The sequence below is a fragment of the Rutilus rutilus genome (assembly GCF_951802725.1).
Source record: "Rutilus rutilus genome assembly, chromosome: 10".
NCBI classification, from domain to species: Eukaryota; Metazoa; Chordata; class Actinopteri; order Cypriniformes; family Leuciscidae; genus Rutilus; species Rutilus rutilus.
In genome coordinates, this window is record NC_140215.1 from 19,650,955 (window position 1) to 19,672,955 (window position 22,001).

Below are 22,001 nucleotides of genomic sequence, written 5' to 3' on the forward strand. Positions count from 1 at the left end.
TTTATTTAATATAATTTATTCCAGTAATGCAAAGCTGAGTTTTCAGCATCATTACTCCAGGTTTCAGTGTCACATGATCCTTCAGAAATCATTCAGATATGCTGATTTGAAAGAAACACTTTTTCTTATTATTAATGCTGAAAACACTTGTGCTGCTTAATATTTTTTTTTTATTATTCCAATATTCTTTGATGAATAGAAAGTTCAAAACAACAACATTTATTTAAAATAGAAACCTTTTGTGACATTTTTGTCACTTTTGATCAATTTAATGCATGCTTGTGTGAAAAAGTGTAGATTTTACTGTATACATAATATTTAAATGCAAGTGCTGCAATTTATTACTACATGTCTAAACTTGCATGATTACTATTGATTGCCATTGATGAAAATGTCTGTATATTCCCAATACCTCACTTGTAGGAATATATATTTTTTATATTTATATTATACAGTATAATATAATATATATTTATATATAAATGCCTTTTTCTATAATGCTTGGATGTATTTATGTGTAAAAGGGAAAGCTTCTTAGCCTGTTGAATGGCAATTTTTTGAAGAATGTAATTAAAATCAATCAACTGTACCAGTTGTATAAACATTTACATCAAAAGATTATTAAATCAATCCACTATGCATGAAGGCACTGCGTTGACTGAGAATATGGACCATTTCTGACTGTATATCATGTCAAACATTCAGAGCTTTATAATGAGCCAATTGTGTATCAAATAAAAAGTGCCGGTGGAATATTAATAAAGCTGAGAGAGAGTCCTGACATTATTCATGTCCGATTAGAAAAAAAAAAAAAAAAAAATAGAGTCTGACTAGGTAGCACTGCTAAACCAAGCAAATCAAACCTGGAAAATGCAGAGAATTTATTACTGCATCACTTCACACTGCTGAGCATGTTACCCTTAGACTTCTGATCCACTTTATTCTACATTTCCACCACATTAAAAGATAATTACATCTTACTCGACTGTAATCTTCTCTTTTCATTAAACACACTTTGAAAATGTCATTATATCTTTTATAAACCGGCAGTCTCATCGTTTGAATATAATTACAAAGCAGCAATATGAGACAATGAATATTTTTCGTCATCTACAGGCATTGTAAGTGTGGAGGCCAAGCCTGAGGACAAAGACAATAGATGCATTGGTGGCATCAAGCTCTCTTTAAACACCTGTGATGATTGAGAGGCTCAAGATGCTCAAGGTTCAACATCATTAGTACATTGTATTTCAGGAATCTCAGAAATTGCTGGCAGCAATTCATATGTTTGTAACTGAATTCAGAGTTCAGTTAATGGGATCAGAACTATTCAGCTCATGAGAATAAGCTGCACTGAAGATGTTCAAAACAAGACAATCATTTCCCTCTGGAGCAGCACAGGTGATGCATAATCAATTAAATCAGTAAATATTCAGCCTCAAAAAGAGATTGTCAAAAAGGATAATGACTTCATATGCATTTTTGAAAATGAATCCAAATAGGGTGATCAGAACCCAGACACAAAGCAAAAGAGTCTGGTATAACCCTGAAGGGGTTTATTTTGCACTAAGGATTTGGTGATTGTACATTACGCCACTTATTACTAACCAAATAAATAAATAACTGACATGAAATATTGAGTTGAGTCGAAATTATTTGATTATGTGCAAAGAAAGAGACTGAGGAGTGATACGAAAAGCACTGAACTACCACATTGTAGGAAATTGCTTGTCAGGGACAATGGTGAAATATACAGTTCAGCGATCATTACCAAAAAAAATTCAACTGCAGAATGCTGTGACTGACTAATCCCAATTTAGTATTCCAGAGCGCGGTGTAATAATTTTGTATAATGACCACTAAACTGTATAATCTTCCATTGCCCCAGACAGCTGATTTCCTATAGCTATGCTAGTTCAATATTACTCTGAGGTAATATTTCTTCCCACATAGTATAGATAATTTACACCAAAATCAATATCTCATTTGCATTTCTTCATTTATTACGTAAGCGGCCAAGTGATAAGTGGGATAGCCTAACGCACAGACAGCCAGTCAATTTCACAAAATAAGGCCCTTCAGGGTGATACAGTAAATTGGTACCAAAACACACACTTACCCCAACACTGTCCTCCAACATGTACTGTTTCCAGACACGTCCAGTGTCACTGTACAGGAGCATGTAGGCACTGACCCAGTCCGTGCTGCCGTGACGACCTTGTGTGGCCACTGCTGTAACCTCCATTCGGTCCTGAAGGTCAACCTGCAGCCAGGGCGACCTGTCCGTCGACTCTGGGCTCCAACCACCTCCTCCTAGAGAACCCCATAAGACCTCTGTCAATGTCTATTAAAATCTTATTCAACTTTGAGTATCATATGGTGTCCTTGCTCAAAAGCAAGACATACAGGAAAAGAAACTGGTAACGGTTTTCATTTAAGAAACTACATAAAATGATAAAAACTGCTTTTCAGTTGGTTTTGTATTCATGGGGTGAGCTGGAGTCAATCAGTAGACGTCTTCCACTCCAAAACAAGCCAAGAGCCTCAACCTCTTGACCTCACTTAACATGTACAGCATTCACTTCGGATCAGAGAAGGCTGTCGGCACATGTGTTCCATTTAAAGATGCATTTCTGCCTCTGCAATCCTCCAGCTCAGAACTGTATGGAGAAATTGGTCTGACTTGGGCAGAGAGGTTCATTACTCAAGCACAGCGGACACCACAGGAGAAGATCAGAGCAGAATTTTAAACCGGGGACCTCTGACTTGAAAGAAGCAGAGTTTACACAGACCCCCTAGAGAGAGGAATCATTTAGTTTGTTACAGATGCATGCAGGTAGAGTTTGGTCACATCTATAAATAGCTCAGGACATGCAGAGATAGGGCGAAAGCAAAAGCTCAATAATGTATCAAACCTGCAACTTTCGGAAGTTGTAATTTTTCTTTCATTTTTTGGCCATGAATTAATTGCACATGGATGCAGTAAATATTTAATAAGTGCTTTGCATCATTGCATCTTGTAAGTGTTTTCTTCGCCTTATAATTTATTCATACGTTTTAAACAAAGATGATGATGATGATGATGATCTTAAAAATATAATATAAAATATTTTAATTGCATAAAACATTGTATAATAATTGTATAAATATGAAGAATATTCTCGCACAATATACATAAATACATTAACATGTAAACCAAATTTTTTTTTGAAAGAAATATCTTAAGATTACCAAGGATTTGTTACATTTATTTGATTAGAAATAAAGTAAAAACAACCATATTGTGAAATAGTATTACAACGTAAAATAACTGAAAATAATTAAAAAATATATTAATTCATGTGATTATTAATCCAGTCTTCAGGGACACATTTTGAATGGGACCTTTGTATAATTAAGAGGTTTAAAGGGGTCATAAACCAAAAAACAAAACATTACATTTTCTAGGTGTAATTTATGTTGTCTCCTTAACTGACACAGATATGAATGAATTAACAAACAAACAAGAACTTAAACTTACCATCTCTTTTGTTTAGCTTGGCAAAATACGCAGCCCGACTGTCTGAGAAATGAGAAGAGCACTGAAAGGAGGTTGCAGGCAGAAGAGATGCTAGAGATCCATCACAGCTGTCTGGATAACACAATAAATATAAAACAGACAAATATTAGCTAATGTGAAAATAAACCCTTCTACTCACATTTTCTTCAGGCGAATCCTTTACTGGTGAGATGGATCTCTTCACTAATAAATCTGTAAAATAATCCTGATAGTGTGGAACTTCACAGCAAATTCATGGTTTTATATTGATCACATCACACCTAGTTGTACGCTAGTCTACTTATTGAGAGTCAGAGTGACTGAGTGAACCTTTTTCTTAATAAGTTCAGACCTGTAGATTTGAGGCACAACCTGAAAAAAAAGGAAATCAATGTACAGATCTCAGGTGAAATTAAGTAGAGCAATTATTTGAATAAAATTAAACAAACAAAGGTTTGGGATTGACATGGTCTTACATGTTTTAAATGTTGTATAATAGTTGTAATGAAAAATGGAAATATGGATAAGTGGTCAGAAGCTTAAAAATGAGATGGTGAGAAAACAGGTTTCTGGGTCAAGAAAGCAACTGCTGAAGGTTATCTCTATGGTAACAGCAAAATATACCTCCGTACTTTAGTGAAAGTGTCATAATTAGGGTTAAAACTCAGTAGGGGTCTTGACTTTACTGTTTGATAGAAAAGGGTAAGTGCTATATGTATCGTGTAAAGTTCACAGACAAGACAATAAATCACCTATTTATACTACTACGGAAAAAAAAAATTCTAGCTTACAAAAAAACTTTTAGCTTACTTTTGCTTTTGCAAGGACAATGAAAGTTGCCACTATAGTGTCTGTCCTCATTGAGACCTCCAATGGCTTCAAGACACAAATACATTAAAACCTACAAATAAACACCACACATTTTGAACTGTAAAGACAACTGCATTTTTTAATAAATCTAAATGAATTTAATTAGCATATTGACAAACCCATCTCAAACCTTCTCCTGGGTGTCTGCTAAAGACGCTCAGCTTCTTTCACTGTGGTTTTCATTACAGCTCCCAAATGATGTGAATTACTTCGCGTTGCAAGCAACGGCCTTGAGGCAGGAAGAAAGATATAAAAGAGTAATATGTGATATGTGAATATAAGTGAGAGTCAAAGGCTTTGAAGGGCACTTAAATAAATTGATAGCTATAAACATAATGAAATGATAGTCTCCAGTTGTTGTAAGTTCTCAGGGTCAGATACTATACAGTATGAATAAGTACTTTAATCACAAAAAGCATCACAGACAAATGCTGCACGCTCCAGATAACCCCTCCTTTTAAATTTAGACGACATATGTTTAGCTATTAACCTCCTGCTAAGCGCTAACCACTTTTGACCTTCATACATATGTGAAGTCACCGCAGTGTCTGAATCTCTTCTCTGTATCATATTCTTATGTTCAAGCTCTCTTGACCTTTCCAGATTCCTAGTGAGACCAACAACAGCAGAAAACAAAATCTCTTTCCTGAAAGCTGTCATGAAATGTTAATCAGTAGGAAATGAGAAGCTCTTATTTAAGAAGACCTTACAATCTCTCGTTCTGCATGTATTCCTAAGCAGTGATGGTGTCAATTCACCAAAATCCGGTGTTTGGTGTTTTTAGCCCCCAACGGCGCTTTACAGGCAGCGAGGGGATGGGTAGGTTTAAGGTTGAGGTTAGGGTTAGCTCCCTGGAAGGAGCCATTGGGGGCTAAAAACACCATAGAGCCCAAAATCCAAGGTATGGCAGACTCTGATGACATCATCCAATCTCACTCCCTCGACGTGACAGTCCCACTTTCAAGTACTTCACACAACTTTTTCCAGCATTTCAAAGCTCAAAAGTCTGAATATTATTCAATAAAAAAAAAAAAAATTAATGTGATGACCAAAAACAGTTGTTGTTCATCCTTCAAAGATTGTCCTCATTTGTAAAAACTAAAAAGTGTTGTGATTAAATTTGTATTCTTTTAAAAGTATTTTATTTATTCTAAGAAGATGTTAAATTACTATGGTCAGCAGCATAGTGACCACCTGCAATCACTATTATAAAAACTAAAAATCTATTTGTCATTTTTCGTACAAGTATATGAAAAGTCACAAAGTCTAATGAACAACATTTCGAAACGCGAAAACTTCAGTTTTAATCAATTAATCTGTCAAAACTGCACAACAATATTTTATTTACATTGCGTCTCCGCATTGTTTGTTATAACAAGAGGATTTGGGCACTTGCAGATCTTAGTAAACTTGCGCTAAAGATAAATTCAGCATTTTGAGCTATGCTGAGCGGATTCTCACTACAAGCTTGTACATTAATTTCAACAGAAATCCCTGTGATTGGCTACAATGCTCAACGCTGAAAAATCTCATTATAAATAGACACATTGACAAACTCACTGTGTGCAGGCAGAAGAAGACGAGGAAGGCAGAAGGCTCCAATACAAAGTGTTCACTTACAAAAATAACTCAAGCGATACAAAATGGCAGGATACACACACAGGTTGTGACGTTACATAGACGAGAACGGACCAAGACAGACTGAACAGAGGGAACTAAATACAGACACTGATGAACACAAACCAGGTGACACCGATGAAAATGATTGACAAGACACAGTCGATGATGATGATGATGATGATGATGATGATGATGATGAACTAATGATGGTAGACATGGCAACGGATAAGTGGGAAAACAAAAGAGGGACCGTGGAGGGACCAACTGTAGAGGGAGAGAGGGACCAGGGCGGAGCAGACGGAAGGAGGAGCCATGGTGGATGTAGGGATGACGACTCCAGGGGGCCGACTGACGGGGGCGAAGCAGGTGGGAGAGGAGACCAGGGTGGAGCCGGAGAGCCGACGAGCCCAGGCGACACCAAAGATCCAGCGGGACATGGCAGGGCCGCCGGCTCAGGCGACTGAGGTGCAGGCGGGGACACAGAAGGGCGCGGTGAAGACAGAGGGAGTGAGGACCAAGGAGGAACTGAAGGGAGTGAGGAGTCCAAATGAGCCGGGGGGACGAAGGGACGAGGCGAAGCCAGAGGAGTGCAGTCCAGAGGTGAGGGAAGGTGGTCGAGCGACCAAGGTGGATCCGGGGGGACGAGGGAGCCTGGCAGAACTGGTGCACTGATGGGCCACGGTGGAGCAGAAGGAGGCAAGAGCCAAGGGGACGTCAATGGACTGTTGGGCTGAGGCAGAGTTCTGGTCACGGAGGTCAGAGGTGGAGACCGGGGATCCACCGACCAGGCTGGAGCTGTAGGCTGGCAAACCCACGGCGACTCCACCTCCCAGAAGATGGAGAGAGGAGCAGAAGGGCTGACAGGCAGTGGTGGAAGGGTTGAGAGGTGGGAGAGGGAGGCTGGGTGGGAATTTAGGCTCTGGTGTCAAGACGGGCTCCGGGCTGGACAGGACCAGCGATGAAGAAGTCTCTGGGATGGACGGGACCAGCGGTGAAAAAGTCTCTGGGCTGGACGGGACCAGTGGTGAAAAAGTCTCTGGGCTGTATGGGACCAGCGGTGAAAAAGTCTCTGGGCTGGACAGGACCAGCGATGAAAAAGTCTCTGGGCTGGACGGGACCAGTGGTGAAAAAGTCTCTGGGCTGGACAGGACCAGCGATGAAGAAGTCTCTGGGCTGGACGGGACCAGCGGTGAAAAAGTCTCTGGGCTGGACGGGACCAGCGGTGAAGAAGTCTCTGGGCTGGACTGGACCAGCGGTGAAAAAGTCTCTGGGCTGGACGGGACCAGCGGTGAAAAAGTCTCTGGGCTGGACAGGACCAGCGATGAAGAAGTCTCTGGGCTGGACGGGACCAGCGGTGAAAAAGTCTCTGGGCTGGACGGGACCAGCGGTGAAGAAGTCTCTGGGCTGGACGGGACCAGCGGTGAAAAAGTCTCTGGGCTGGACGGGACCAGTGGTGAAAAAGTCTCTGGGCTGGACGGGACCAGCGGTGAAGCAGGCTCAGCGGGCATGACGTCAACTGTCTCAGGCTCGGCGGGCATGACATCTACAGTTTGAGTGATGAGTATGCCCATCTTGTCCCATTATTAGGTCCGTTCTTCTGTCAGGGTGTGTGCGGGCAGAAGAAGACGAGGAAGGCAGAAGGCTCCAATACAAAGTGTTTACTTACAAATATAACTCAAGCGATACAAAATGGCAGGATACACACACAGGTTGTGACGTTACATAGACGAGAACGGACCAAGACTGACTGAACAGAGGGAACTAAATACAGACACTGATGAACACAAACCAGGTGACACAGATGAAAATGATTGACAAGACAAAGGTGATGATGATGAACTAATGATAGTAGACATGGCAACGGATAAGTGGCCGGAAAACAAAAGACGTGACTAAACAGGAACACAACGGTTACACTTACATGACACGAATATAACAACCAGATCGCTCTAATTTACTTACTTTTCTGTTTTATTAAACAATACAAATTACATTGTACACCTAGTAATATAACTCAGTTAATCCTGCAATAAAAACAAATTACTTGCATTGACATGACCAGGCAGACAAGGTATGGCAGTCGCCATACCCTGCCATATCCAATTGACTCCCCTGTTTACAAGATGCCACATAAACATTACAAAATTTTCTACTTTGGATGTACCAATGAACATAAGAGTCTCCCTGGCATCTGAGCCACTGAAGACATAGTGGATGGACTGCATTTCTAAAGGAAATGTGCCGAAGACGTTAGGTTAAGTCTTGTACAAATCATTTTACGCTGGACTGCTTCGCAAACGAGGGTCAGTTCAATGCTGAATTTGCACAAAAGTTGATTCTAATAAAAGATGGGTCGATACCAACTGTTCAATACCAACTGTTCGATACCAACTTCATCTCCAGAACAAGTAAGTAGTGCACTTAATTTTTTGTGTGAATGTTTCCAAATCATGTTTCTAAATGTGCTTGTTAGCAAAGCAAAAAAATACGTTTTTATTAGCCTTACCACATTAGCCTTACTTCTCCTTATAAGGCTAATGTGGCTAAAGATGATTATGTAAATTATAACCGTAATTAAACAAAATGATATCTGTCCAATCTCCCTGCAGTATATATTCTCTGGCTCTGTAGGAATCTTACTACAGTTCCCACATGAGCACCTGTACAAGTTAACTCCCCAACAACTACATAAATTCATCAACTAACCATTCAGAAACGCCCTGTTGCATTCTAAAAGTAACTTATTCTTGAGGCTCTAGTGTCCAACTCCGGTTTGAACATATAAGGCTGAACACCTCTACTGACAATTTCTGGCATTTTTGCTGTGTGAGATTCTCCAGTTTTCAGAGTACCCAAAGCACGAGCTGTAAAGGCTCAGACTATTCCTGGAAAGGGGGCGGTGAGCAGCAGCTCATTTTCATTTAAAGGTACACACACAAACGGCGTGTTTTTGATAACATCCAAATAGTGGCAAATTGAACATGCTATAATAAATATCTGTGGGGTATTTTGAGCTGAAACTTCACAGACACATTCTGGTGACATCGGAGACTTACATTACATCTTGTAAAAAGGGGCATAATAGGTCCCCATTAATACTTAATGGCTCTTTTCCACTGCATGGTACGGCTCGGATCGCTTTTCCACTGCGTGGTATGGCTCGGCACAGCACCGCTCGGCTCGCTTTGGCTTCAGCCATTTATTTGTTCAAGTTGTGTGTGACAGTCGTTTAAAGCAAGTCGTTTAAAAAAGTCCTGTGAACAAATGATACTGCGGTGGGCCGGTGGCTGTTGCAAATCGCAAATCCAATGACGCTGGTAGTGACGATTCTCTCTGACCAATCAGTTATCTGCAGTGTTTACACGTCACATTTTAGTATCGGTACAGCACGCTTGGAACCACAGCTGAGGTGGTACTATTTAAGCGTATACCATGCAGTACCGTACCATGCAGTGGAAAAGCGCCAAAAAGTGAGCCGTACCAATCCGTACCATACAGTAGAAAAGTGAGTCATAAAGCACTCTTAAGATCAGCAATTTGTAATTCATATAAATGTACACTATAATAAGTGCTTAATTTGTAAATTAATAATTGCAAGATACTTTTTTTTTTAAAGGCGCTGTGATTGACACTGACTATACAACTTCAGTTTTCCCAGAACATACATTAACGTCACTAAATGGTGAAGGCACTGTCGTGTTCTCTTTGTAGAAAATCACACGTGAGTCCATCATTTGCAGGAACTTACATTTTATTCATCTCAACCTCCCGCCGTCTCTCACCTCACTCTCATTCCGCACCACCTGATGCTCCTTCCCATACTACCGTATTCTCACGAATATCACACAGGCACAAATAAGAGCATCATTCATAGGTTTCTGCACAGCCCTACCTACATATAGCTACTGTAGGATTTGTGTGCAAACCAGACACAAATGAATCTTCCAGATGATTCGTTCAAGCATAATTTCACACAAAACTCAACCCCTCAGACCCCAAATCATCAATCCAGAACCATAAAATCCAGGCTCCAGCCAGTCTACGCCAACCAACAAAAAACCCCAGCTAAGAACTTTACAGCCATGCAAGCTTCAAAGAGATGAGCCCAGCTAAAGGAAGAACATTGTCAACGTTAGATAAAAATAAGTGTTCTTGTGTTTTGTGCTTACGAATTTAATGTCTTAAACTGGTGATCTAAGTTACATTGCTAATAAAGAGTGCTTTCAATAGTTTGGAATTTATATCCACTGCAGAGCTGATTTATGGCCTGTTCAAATGAATGAAATCTTGGCCTCGATCTTGACAATTATCCAATCAGAATAAAAAAATGAAGTATCGTGATTGTCTGTTTTATATCAGTTGGATGGCTGGACAGGTGATGATTGGAATCAGGCCGCATGCACTGTGTAGATTGGCTAATGATAGAGGTGGGCGGGCATAGAGCAGGTTGTTTACATCGTACTGATTCAAGATCAGTTTTTTAAGAACGAGTTAAGATTAAAAGAGTGGAATTAATTTGTAACAGATTCATGGTCAGATTGGGTTGTCTCAGCGAGTAAAAGTGTGGGGAAATTATCAGAAAGTTGGTGTTTGCAAAAAATGGACAGCAACCAAAAGCCCAGCGGGGCTGCCAAGAGAAAAAAAAAAAAAAAAGAAGGAAAAGGAAGAGAAAGAAGCGACTGCTATTAAAAATAAATAGCTTTTTTAAAACAGCTAAGAATGATGAAGAGGAGGATGTCAAGGAGGATAACCACCATTAGCTTGGAAGAATCGCTGCCCTCTACCGGCTAAGCTCAGCCTCAGCTAATGGTAGCTAGCTTTAGCGAAGTTAAGACAGAGATGAGACCGGTCATCATCAGTAAACAGAACAAGGTAATGTTGTACATTGTACATGTTGTACACACCTGGTGGGCCTTAGTATTGTGTGTGTGTGTGTGTGTGTGTGTGTGTGTGTGTTTTAGACATTTTGGCGATATTAACTTATTTTTATTAGAATAAATCGTTAGATATGCACTCTCTCCCAAATTTATGCTTTACTTGCTCGCAAAACAATAAGCAGTGAGCAACAAACCAATGGTAGTAGTGATCACTGGGCACGTTTGTTGCGGTCCGAGTCCGAGCGTGATTGTTCCCGGTGCCCCAATGGCGTCTGGCTGCAGACTTCAGTCACCTGCGGGCTTCCTCTGCAAGTGACGTCACTAACTATAGGGTTAGGGTAGGATTAGGATTTGGTTTAGGGTAGGATTAGGTGCATGTAATTATGCATAATTTACTGTTATTTATGTAGTCTGAGAGTGAAAGTGCAAGTCTGCAGCCAGACAGAATTCTGCGGTAGAGTAGAGGACAATACAGGAGTAGAGGAGAATCTACGAATATTGTTTGTTTGGATTTAAACACTTCAAAATGGACCATATTCATAAAAATAATTTTGGTGTATGCACAATTTGCAACCCGGACATGGTATGTAATTGTCTCTTATGGGATAATTTCTCATAATATCTAGAGATTATGAAGATATTTGATGTTGAGTTTTCTTGCTGTCTGAAACATAAAATAGATGGTGTCAAATATCTTGTAGTTTTGCAATGTTGTGTGGCACAATCTGGCTAATTTCTTGAATTTTGTGTCAAGCAAAGTGAACAATATGAGTCTCAAATTAAATTTAGTGCGTAATGTACATGTTTTCTATGAAGATAGACTTCAAAGAAGTTAGTGACAAAACGTCATAACATCCAGAAACATTCTCAAATAAAAAACATAAATATAAATATCAACGTAAATAAAATATTACTAAAATGTATAATAGCCTATATACTGTATAAATAAATAATACTAAAATAACACTGGACTAATTAAGCTATTCTAAACAGTTTTTATAAGATTCATATAATTTGCATATAGTTAAACTAAAGGTACCCTTTTGAAAAAGTAGCTACCTCTAACAGAAAGTACGGATATATGATATTATACAATCATATGCACAAGGCTATTAGCCTTGGCATATTTAGATTTTGTCTATTCATCAATGCAAATTTACTGCAACTGCTGCTATACAAGTTATTATTATTGTATTTAATTAATAAAGTTATATCCATTAATTGTGTATTTATTATATGAATAATAATAATAATAATAATTCGTTACATTTATATAGCGCTTTTCTAGGCACTCAAAGCGCTTTACAAGGAAGGGGGAATCTCCTCAACCACCACCAATGTGCAGCATCCACCTGGATGATGTGACGGCAGCCATATTGCGCCAGAATGCCCACCACACACCAGCTTACTGGTGGAGAGGAGACAGTGATGAAGCCAATCAGTATATGGGGATGATTAGGAGGCCATGATGGACAGAGGCCAAGGGGCCTATACTTCTGCATTTGTATAAATAAGGCTGTTCTATTTATTTATTTTTGCCCAAGCATGTATAAAGTTGAGAGGATTTGTGTAAATAATAATAGTAGCAATAATTAATTCCCAAGTAAGGGAATGAAATGTAAAGCAATGTCCATAAAAGTCAGAAACAGTCATCATGTTGATCCTCATTGATAGATGGCATGTAGTGCAAATTATTGAACAAATATGCACCTTTTGATGAAAGGAATAAAAACGTACAAGTTACAAGACATCACGTATAGTAGGCTAGGCTACTAAGTGCGATGACAAGAACCTTTTCGAGAAAGCCTATGGCGGCCCCGGCTCTCCCTGTGTGCTCGTTGAGCAGCGTTTAGGATTACTGTGCCTCCAGCGTGGAGTGGCAGATTATGAGTACAACGATCTGAGTGTGTCAGCACTCACAGGCCGCTGATCCGGGATAAGGCAGGGGAGCAGATCTGCCTGGACTCCAACTCTCTCCCCATTGTTCCACGTCTCCACGCCAGTGCACAGCAAGACACTCTAATCTGCCGTAGAGCAAGCGAGGACACAGTGAAAACTGTCCGCCAAGCGATTACAATAATCACTGCATTCCAGCCATCTGTGGGTCGAGAGTTGTGTTCATTTAGCGAATCCATTCGGTTTCAAATAGTGTCCACGACAGGCTAGAGGGAGCTGAACAATGTTTTCAGCTCGATGGAGAAAAAAAGGGATTGAGTGCAGATGAGGTAAAATATCATTTCATTGCGGCAAAACCCCTCTGTGTGACCTGGCTTGACTGTACTCATATCATGTATGTGAAACAGATGTCTGTAATACTGATTTAACAGCCAAATGAAGAGGATCAAGCTGTTTTCATACATCTGAGTCTTATTCGGCCATTACATATCAGCCGTAATACATCAGAACTCCTTAGGGATTATGCCGATGACACTGTCACAATCTCTAATGGCACAATTCAAGCCCTTTATGATTTAACCTTTTCATTCTTCCTGACAACGATCTCTATTCCTCTAATTTCTGTCAACACCATACAGTCTCATTAGCTGTGAGAAATGTAATATATTATTATACCACTACACTTTAAGCATTGTAAATCAGAATCAGAAACTATATTTTTTATTAAATGTTTTATTTTGATTGTTTTTATTTTAAAATTATTATTTTATTTTATGATTTAATTACTTATTAGCTTCTCATTAAACTCATGAACCCCTGCAGTTCTATCACGAACGCCAGTCTAGGTAACGCTGACGCGGCCTAATAATATTTAATGCACTTCATGTTGTTGAAAACAAAGAGTGGAATATATTTTCTTTCTCTTTGTTTTTTTGTTGTTGTTGTTTTTATATCAATATGGTACAAGAAAATCCTATTCAAATCTATGTGATAAACGAGTTGTCAAAAGTAATCTAAAAAGTAACCCACTGAGCAAAGGTACGTACAAAAGACGTCATTTCGAGCCAAAATATGTCAACAAAGTCCACATTTGAACTAGTTTTTAACATTGTACAAAGGTCATATGGATGTTAATATCAGAAGTTCAGAAGACGTCATAAAAAGACGTAATAAAAACTTTCATTCTGGCTCTTCATGGATATCTTTTCAACATTTCAACAAAAAGACGTCTTTTGGACGTACCTTTGCTCAGTGGGAATCAAAAAGTAGTCAGAATACATTACCTAAAATTATTATTTTCATGTAACATGTAATTTGGAATCAGTAACTGACTACAATTTGTAAGTAATCTACCCTGTACTGTTTATTTGAAAATAAATATTTTGTACAATTCTACAGTAAATGTCTTTACTGTCACTTTTGTTCAGTTTAATGTGTAAAAAATGCTGAATAAAAGCATTAATTTTGGTTTTCAACAGTAGTGTAATTTATAAATTAATCAAAGCTGTATTTTTGCTATTTTTTTTTATATCAAAAAGGGACACATTTCTAAATAAAACAAAATACCCCAATTTACACAGTCAAACTTTAAAGATAGTACAGTGAGTCAAATCAGTTGAATCATTTTTGTGTATTATTCATTTGAAAAAAACTCACAAACAAACTGGTTCAATAGAAGGACTGAGATGGGAGCACTACGCCGCAGCTTGGTGGAAGCTCTTTTTTTTGTTGTTGTTGCTGGAAATAGGCAGATTTCTCTAAGGTTTTGACTTCTAGATGCAAACAGACATGCACACATAAAGAGAACAACATCTGACAATAAAGGTGTTTACACAGCAATAAAGATGTTTACGTGCATACTGAAATATGTGTAACGGGCAAAAATCTGTGTGCTGAACATGTTTCACTCCAAGAATTTTCCATATTACACCAATTTCACTCCACATGTGCACACCTTTAACAGCTTTCTGATGGTTTATTCAGTGTCTCCATGTCTTGAATCCATGTGTGTTTGTGTTTTGACATTAAAACCTGAGAAAAACACATCGACTTCCAATTTTTATGTAAACATTGTAAATTCATGTGTGAATTACACTCTCTGTAATTCAAATCAGTCCCTTTCAGCTAGTACTTGTGCTTAGATCTGGTCTTCATTTACATGTTAGCTGGTAATTCAGGGTCTCTCTTGAACTCTGCTCTCATTTCTCATCATTTCTCTTCTAATCACCACAGGATGACCATTTTCATTAAACTCAAGTGGCATTTGTTTTTGTTCTGCAATCAGTGTGTTTGTGTTAGCAAAGGATGAATTGTCAAAAACAGTCCCTTTGTGATAATATGTATTTAGTATCAATGTAATTGTATTATCCTGCTCTCAATGATAAGCATAAGATGCTTTCTCACTCCTACACTTGCTGGGAAATGAAAGCCCACTAAATCTGATTCTATCCGCATCCGTCTAGAGCGAGCCATCCATCTTTAACATCATTGACTCCCACTGTCACAGACTGCAGCCCAAACAGATGCTGGCTGCATTAATTATAATTCACAATTGTCAGCAGATTAACGAGGACACTTGTGTTCGCCAGCATGTCATAAAGTGTCTTAACTCCGTCAAACTGTAACAATCTTTTGACCTTTGTAAGCATTCAATGTAGCCAAAAGGTCAACACTCAATGGTAAGGCTTAAAAAAATCAAGTGAGACAGTATTCAGTAAAAAAAAAAGACTACATTTTTGTTTAGTTCTAGCGTACAACTGAGACTTACACTGCTGGCAGGTGAGCTGATTAGAGAAAGGAAAGGCTATACTGACAAACTATCTGAGCTCAGTGTTTTTTTTCCCCCAGTCTCAGCACTGAAACGCAGGTTAAACAAAAGATATGTGTGTGTGTGTGTGTGTGTGTGTGTGTGTGTGTGTGTGTGTGTGTGTGTGTGTGTGTGTTTGTATGTATGTATGTATATATATATATATATATATATATATATATATATATATATATATATATATATATATACATACAATATACACAATATATATATATATATATATTGCATCATACAAGTAAAAGAGCACCATTGCAGGAATATCTTTATGCACATTTTATATGCGCATTTATTATTAGCAGTGACCAGGGAAGGGACTGCATTGCTGGTGTCGGCAAAATAGCTTTAGTGTCACCAGTGAGGTGAATTGTGCAGCCACAGTGGCTTGGGATATGTGGCCAAAAGCTTATATCTCATTGGTGTCACAGTTTGTGTTCGTTTTTTTTTTCAAATTTACCGTTTGTTTTTGATCTGTTTTGTTCATGTCTGTTTCTAGATTAGTTTTCACTGCATGTGTTCAGTTCATGTTTCCCTGTGTGTGTCTGTATTCCTGTCACCTGTGTTTGGTTCAGTTCAGTTGTCAGTTCTACGTTGGTTTATGTTGGTTGTTCTGTTCCTCGTCCTGAGATTCTGTTTTGTGAAGTTGAGTTTATTTCTAAATAAAGACTGCTGCACTTAGATCCTGTTTCATGCAACCAACCCTGACAATTGGTCAGTCAGGTTTTTTTTTTTTTTAATTGGATGAAAACAGTCTTTCGTTTCTCTCTGTCTGGGAGTGAAAAGGCCTTGAGATGGCCTTATGTTATGGCAACATTCATGCTGGTTTTGGAATGGCTACACAGGTTGAAATGGTCTACCTGCAACAATAGCCAGCGTAACCAGCCTCTGCCAGTAACATACATTGTCTTATTCCAGTAACAGCTTGTGCAAGCTTGTGCCAGAAACAGAACAGCATCACCCATCTGAAAAAAAAAGGTCCAAACTGTTTTTTCTTCCCTTTTTCTTGTCAGCAGTAGTGTGGGGACTGCCGTTAGTGGTGTGTGTGGTCTCTTTTTGAAAACGTGAGTAATGTCCTAAAGCAGTAGCTCTGCATGCACACCAACCCATGGATTTGCTGGCCCAGCAGTAAGCAAGAGAATACTGTTCCATAGACAAACCATATGAGAACTTGACCTTCCCATGCAGATTGGGCAGGAATACTTTTTTGTGACAGACATGCATCATGAAGCCTAATAGGAACATTACTCAATGCCTTGATACGTTATTCTCTCCAACGACTTTAAGTAGAAATTGTAGCCAGGCCTATGAAACATTAACCCTTCTTTCAAAGTCAATGATAACTACTATCCATTTATGCTCTGCAGATTTTTTTTCTATATCTCCTTTAATCATCCCTTTAATACACAGCTGCAAAAAAATAAAAATAAAAATGCATTGCTTATTATGTGAAAAACCTTGATAGTGACAATACTGCTGCCTTCACTTAAAATAAAAGAGGTTCATGCTAATTCTGTGCATATTTGCCAGAAAACTATAGGGACCTTATTGCCAAGACAACTGCTAAACTGATCGAGAGAAGGTCACCCAGCAGGAAACCTAGCCAAGTTAATTTTTAACATCACCCAAGCTGTTGATGAGACTCAAGCTAAGGATGTAAAACAGCATGTTACACCCTGAGTGCACCATTGCTCATAATTAAAGGCAGCCAGACAAGACCCAGTATTTTACACAAGAGGAACCCCTAAGTGCAATACAATATATTGCAAAAAGCTTTTTTAACATCTTTAGTGCAATCTTTCATCTAATGGTTTTCTGGAATATGCCCAGGAGCTTCATCTACATTTTTTTTTTTTTTTTTTTTTAGTGACAGTTCTGACACATCTTCCTAAAAGACATCAGAGTCTAGTAGTGTAATATTATAGTGTGCATGGGGGTTGGGTACAAATCCTGATATAATATAGTAATTTGTTTGGTAACACATTAGTTTGGGGACCAATTCTCACAATTAACTTATTAGCTTGCATTTTACTAGCATATTAGCTGTATATTAGTACTTATAAAGCACATATTAATGCCTTATTCTGCATGACCTTAGTCTATATCCCTCAATCCTACCCAATACCTAAACTTAACCACTACAACAATTACCTTACAAACTATTAATAAGCAGTAAAATAGGTGTTTATTGAGGCAAAAGCCATAGTTAATAGTGAATCTGTTTTCCTCAAACTAAAGTGTGACCAATTTTAATAACAAACTAAACTCGCCCTGGATTTTCATCTATGGAAAATAGCAGATTTGGCGTTTTGATAACTCTATGTTGCATAGAAAAAAGAAGAAAAACCCCCCAGAAAAACAAACAAACCCCAAATTAAAAATAACTTGTTATTTTATATACACTACGTTTTCACTGTAATCATTTCTGCAATGTTTTCAGACTCAGTTATATATTGAATTATGAACCGAAGCCTGAAGAACATAGATTATTAACACCTTTATTGTTGCTATTACATAATGTTACAAATATTATAAGTGCTGCATCGATTCAGTCTCCAACACATAGCGTGTATATATATATAACGATGTGTAGCTTAGCACTGGACACCGCAAGGCTAAACTGCAACTTATGTCTGCGTTTGGAAATGCATATTGTGAATCAAAGGTCTTTCTCTAGTCCTTAATGTGCTGCACCTGGATATGGATATATAGAACAAATTAAATGGATATAAAATACATATCTCATTAAATGCTGAAACTCTTTGGTTGTGTTGTGTTGACAAATTAATATTTTGTAAAATTTTTGGATGGATTCTCCCAACCACCTGCATGCAAAACTCATCCTGCAAGATACACATAGGTTAAATGTCATTTTTGGCATCAAAACAGCAACATTCTCCAAAAGGTGACAACTTTGGGCCACTATGAATTTTGTCAGTAATCGTGGAACTTAATTATCAAATGTAAAAAAAATATATATATTTATTTTGGAAGTTGCATTCGAAACCTTGATTCCCTTGATTTGAATGGGCATGACGACTGAATACGCCTGGCCTTAATGTGATAATCTCAGAACAATTCATTACTAAATGAAATGTCTTCAATTAGACTCTCACCTGTTCATATTTTTTTGTTATCGCTGAACATACTGCAGTACATTGCTAAACGAATTAAAGCATGATATTTTTGTAACGTGAATTGATTATGATGAATGTCTATTGTCATTTTCCCATTTTCCACGCCTGTGAGATGAGTTTCGTTTTGGCTACTCTGCCAGCTATCATTTTTCAGCATTATTGGTCAGCATTTTCTCCTAATAGCTTTTGAACAGCTGTTATTCGGTGGCCTCTGCATGCATGGAGCTGTACGGGAGATTGGCATCACTCGGTCCCTAATTAGGCAGCCTGCACTTCACCAAAACAAACATTGCTCTACAAAGAGATCCGACTTAATAATGCCAACAAATTGCTTTGTGTCTCCCAGCAAAAACATTTCTGCCTCACGTCTCTGTCTGTGCCAGAATAAAATCGAATGCCTCAGGTAAGTGTGTTTCTTGTTTGAAATCTAAAAGAGAAAAGATGATTAGAAATGATAACTTTGCTATAATGCAGAACATGATGAACTGGATGTTAAAAGATGGGTTTTTTGAAACAGAGCTGATGGTTTTGGTATATGAGATTAAATGAGTATACTGACATGCTTCTATAGAAGCTCTGAAGAGAAATGAATGAATTGAGGAGGCTTGCATCACAGGAAGATCAAGTAGCTCAAGGGTACATGGCAGAATGCAATCTGGTCTTCTATTATGAAGCACAGACCTTTTTTATGGCAAGATCAGCCTTTTCTCCAATAAACACTGAGCATGAAAACCTATAGGAATGAAAATAACAGCTAGAAGGCAACATCAAGCATCATAGCACAAGGAAGAAAATAAAGATACAGAGGAGCATGAAGAAAAGACATGAACCACCAGACCAGAGATCATGATTGTATATCTATGATATTTTGTAAGAATGATGGGTAGTAAAAATGTCGCCTTGGCACACAATACCAGATTGAACACATGTGGAAAAAGTAGTTAAAAGACATATCAAATTCAGTCAAAGGTTATTTAGACGGTGCCACACATTGGCTAAGTGACTTAAATCCTCTTCTGCTATTGATTCCTAGTCTGAAATTGGGAGTCTTGACGTCATGCAGTGTTAGATCATTGTTAACCTGTATGTTGGACAGAGTGAGGGAATGCCTGAGGTTACTGTCCTGTGAGCTTCTGGTGAATATCACATGTGTCCGCTTCCATCCCATCAGGCCAGATGGTGGGGCACATGCTTTGCCCCCCAGCTGGCTCATGGAAATGTCACAAGATTGGCTAGCATTTAGTTCATAATGGGGGGGGGGGGGGGGGGGGGGGGGGGGCGGGGGAAATACAGGAGCAAAGGTCTAAGTTTTACTTTTGCTGATGTTCTTTCTTTCAATCTCTGTGTTATATACCTGTATAGAACATGACAGTGTTACCACATCACAGTTCTTCAGTGTGACATACTTTGGATTCTAGAACAAAATAAGGTTTTAACAGGGAGAGGTTAAATAATTTGGAATGGGACACGATACGCTCTTCTAAAAAAAAAAAAAATTCAAAGCATGGTTTGGTAATCTTAACAATGGGAAGAATGTTCTTTGATGTGGTGTTTCCCATCGTGAAAATGTTTTTTTTTTTATTTTTTTTACTCTCATCAGGTTCTTCAGCTTTACAAATGGAGTGAAACAAGTCTTTTGAAAATCATTCCACTGGGCATTTGGTGAGAGAGAGAGAGAGAGAGAGAGAGAGAGAGAGAGAGAGAGACAGAGACAGAGAGAGAGACAGAGAGAGAGAGAGAGAGAGAGAGAGAGAGAGAGAGAGGCACTGAAGTGGCATATGCTAAATACTTTTGACATTGCGTAAGCATACTGTTTAAAACAACAGTATCTGACTCTCTTCAAACGCCCACAATGAGTTACAACACACTTATTCATACCACACTTCAATACAATCACTTAATACAATCACTTAAAAGTGAATATAGTTATATACAAATAATTACATACTGTTTAAACATTTGGGGTCAGTAAGATTGTTTTAAAGAAAAAATGCTTCTATTCCGCAAGGATGCATTAAATTGATTAAAAGTTCCAGTAAATACACTTATAATGTTAAAAAAAAATATTGCATTGTCAATGTATCATGTCAAAAATACTGTATTATCGCTGTTTTCAGCATTGAAAATAAGAAATGTTTCTTAAGCATCAAATTAGCATATTAGAATGATTTCTGAAGGATCATGTGACACTGAAGACTGGAATAATGATGCTGAAAATTCAGCTGTCATCACAGGAATAAATTGCATTTTAAAATAAAGAGAAAAAAACAGAAAGCAGGTCATGGATTTGATTCCCAAAGAATGCATGAACTGAGAAAAAAAATATATAGTCCTTGAATGTAAGCCGCTTTGGATAAATACATAAATGTATCACAATTAAACCCAATTTAAGTTTAAAGATAAAAACAGTACTTTTTAAAGCTGGTATCTCAAGGTATGTGATTGGGGAAAAAATAGCCAAATGTTGGGGGGATTTTAAAATGTTCAGAGGAAAGCTTCAGGATTAACATTCAGATGGAGCCATTGTTGTAATGTTACATTTCTGTTCTATTATTCCTATGAACATCTTAGTACTGCATACTGAGGCACTGTAATCAAAAGGCAAATGAAACAGTATCTAACGTTACTCTGACAAGTTACATATTCATGTCTACATGTCTTATCTGCATGTGAATCATGTTTTAATTGGAGAGGAATACTGAATGCACTTGATGGAAGGTTGATTGCATGCGTTATCATGGCTGATATAATTCAACAACATTTACCGAAGTGCTGACTGTATGAAGATTTGAGATAGATTAACACCGGGAGCTCACTAGAGACAAATAATGGATGAAAGAATAGAGAACGCAAGATGCAAAGCATTGCAAACCACCATTTAATGTGCATTTCTCATCAATGATCTTCAAATAAATGAAACTAGACCAGCAACAGTGCCATCCTGCCAATAGCTCTCGTAAAGCCTGAGTGCAAAAGCCTCATTCATTTAGGACTGATTATTTTCCAGATTCTATCATCAAAAGATATCAGATGAAGGCAAACAAGATATAATGAGAGGCCACAGTCATGTTCTAGTTCCTTGTTTGTGCTCATCTCAAACGGACAATTCAGACAGTTTTCAAAGCATCGCTCTAAAAGAGTTTCTTTCGTATTAAAGTAGCTATTTCAAGCTTTACATTTAAGTAATATTTTGCACTGCATTGCGCCAGTTAATTCAGTTTATTTGTAAAAATACAAAATAA

General features: G+C 38.1%; 1 protein-coding gene across 1 annotated transcript in view; it reads right to left on the bottom strand.

The window, feature by feature from the left end:
* Positions 1-22,001, bottom strand: part of cntnap5a (contactin associated protein family member 5a) — a 78,110-nt gene that overhangs the window by 51,204 nt on the left and 4,905 nt on the right. Inside the window, exons 2-3 of the mRNA XM_084421199.1 lie at positions 3,521-3,631; positions 2,120-2,313 (exon numbers count right to left, since the gene is read on the bottom strand). Of these exons, the coding sequence (XP_084277325.1) occupies positions 2,120-2,313; positions 3,521-3,631 (305 nt within the window). The remainder of the gene's footprint in view (positions 1-2,119; positions 2,314-3,520; positions 3,632-22,001) is intronic.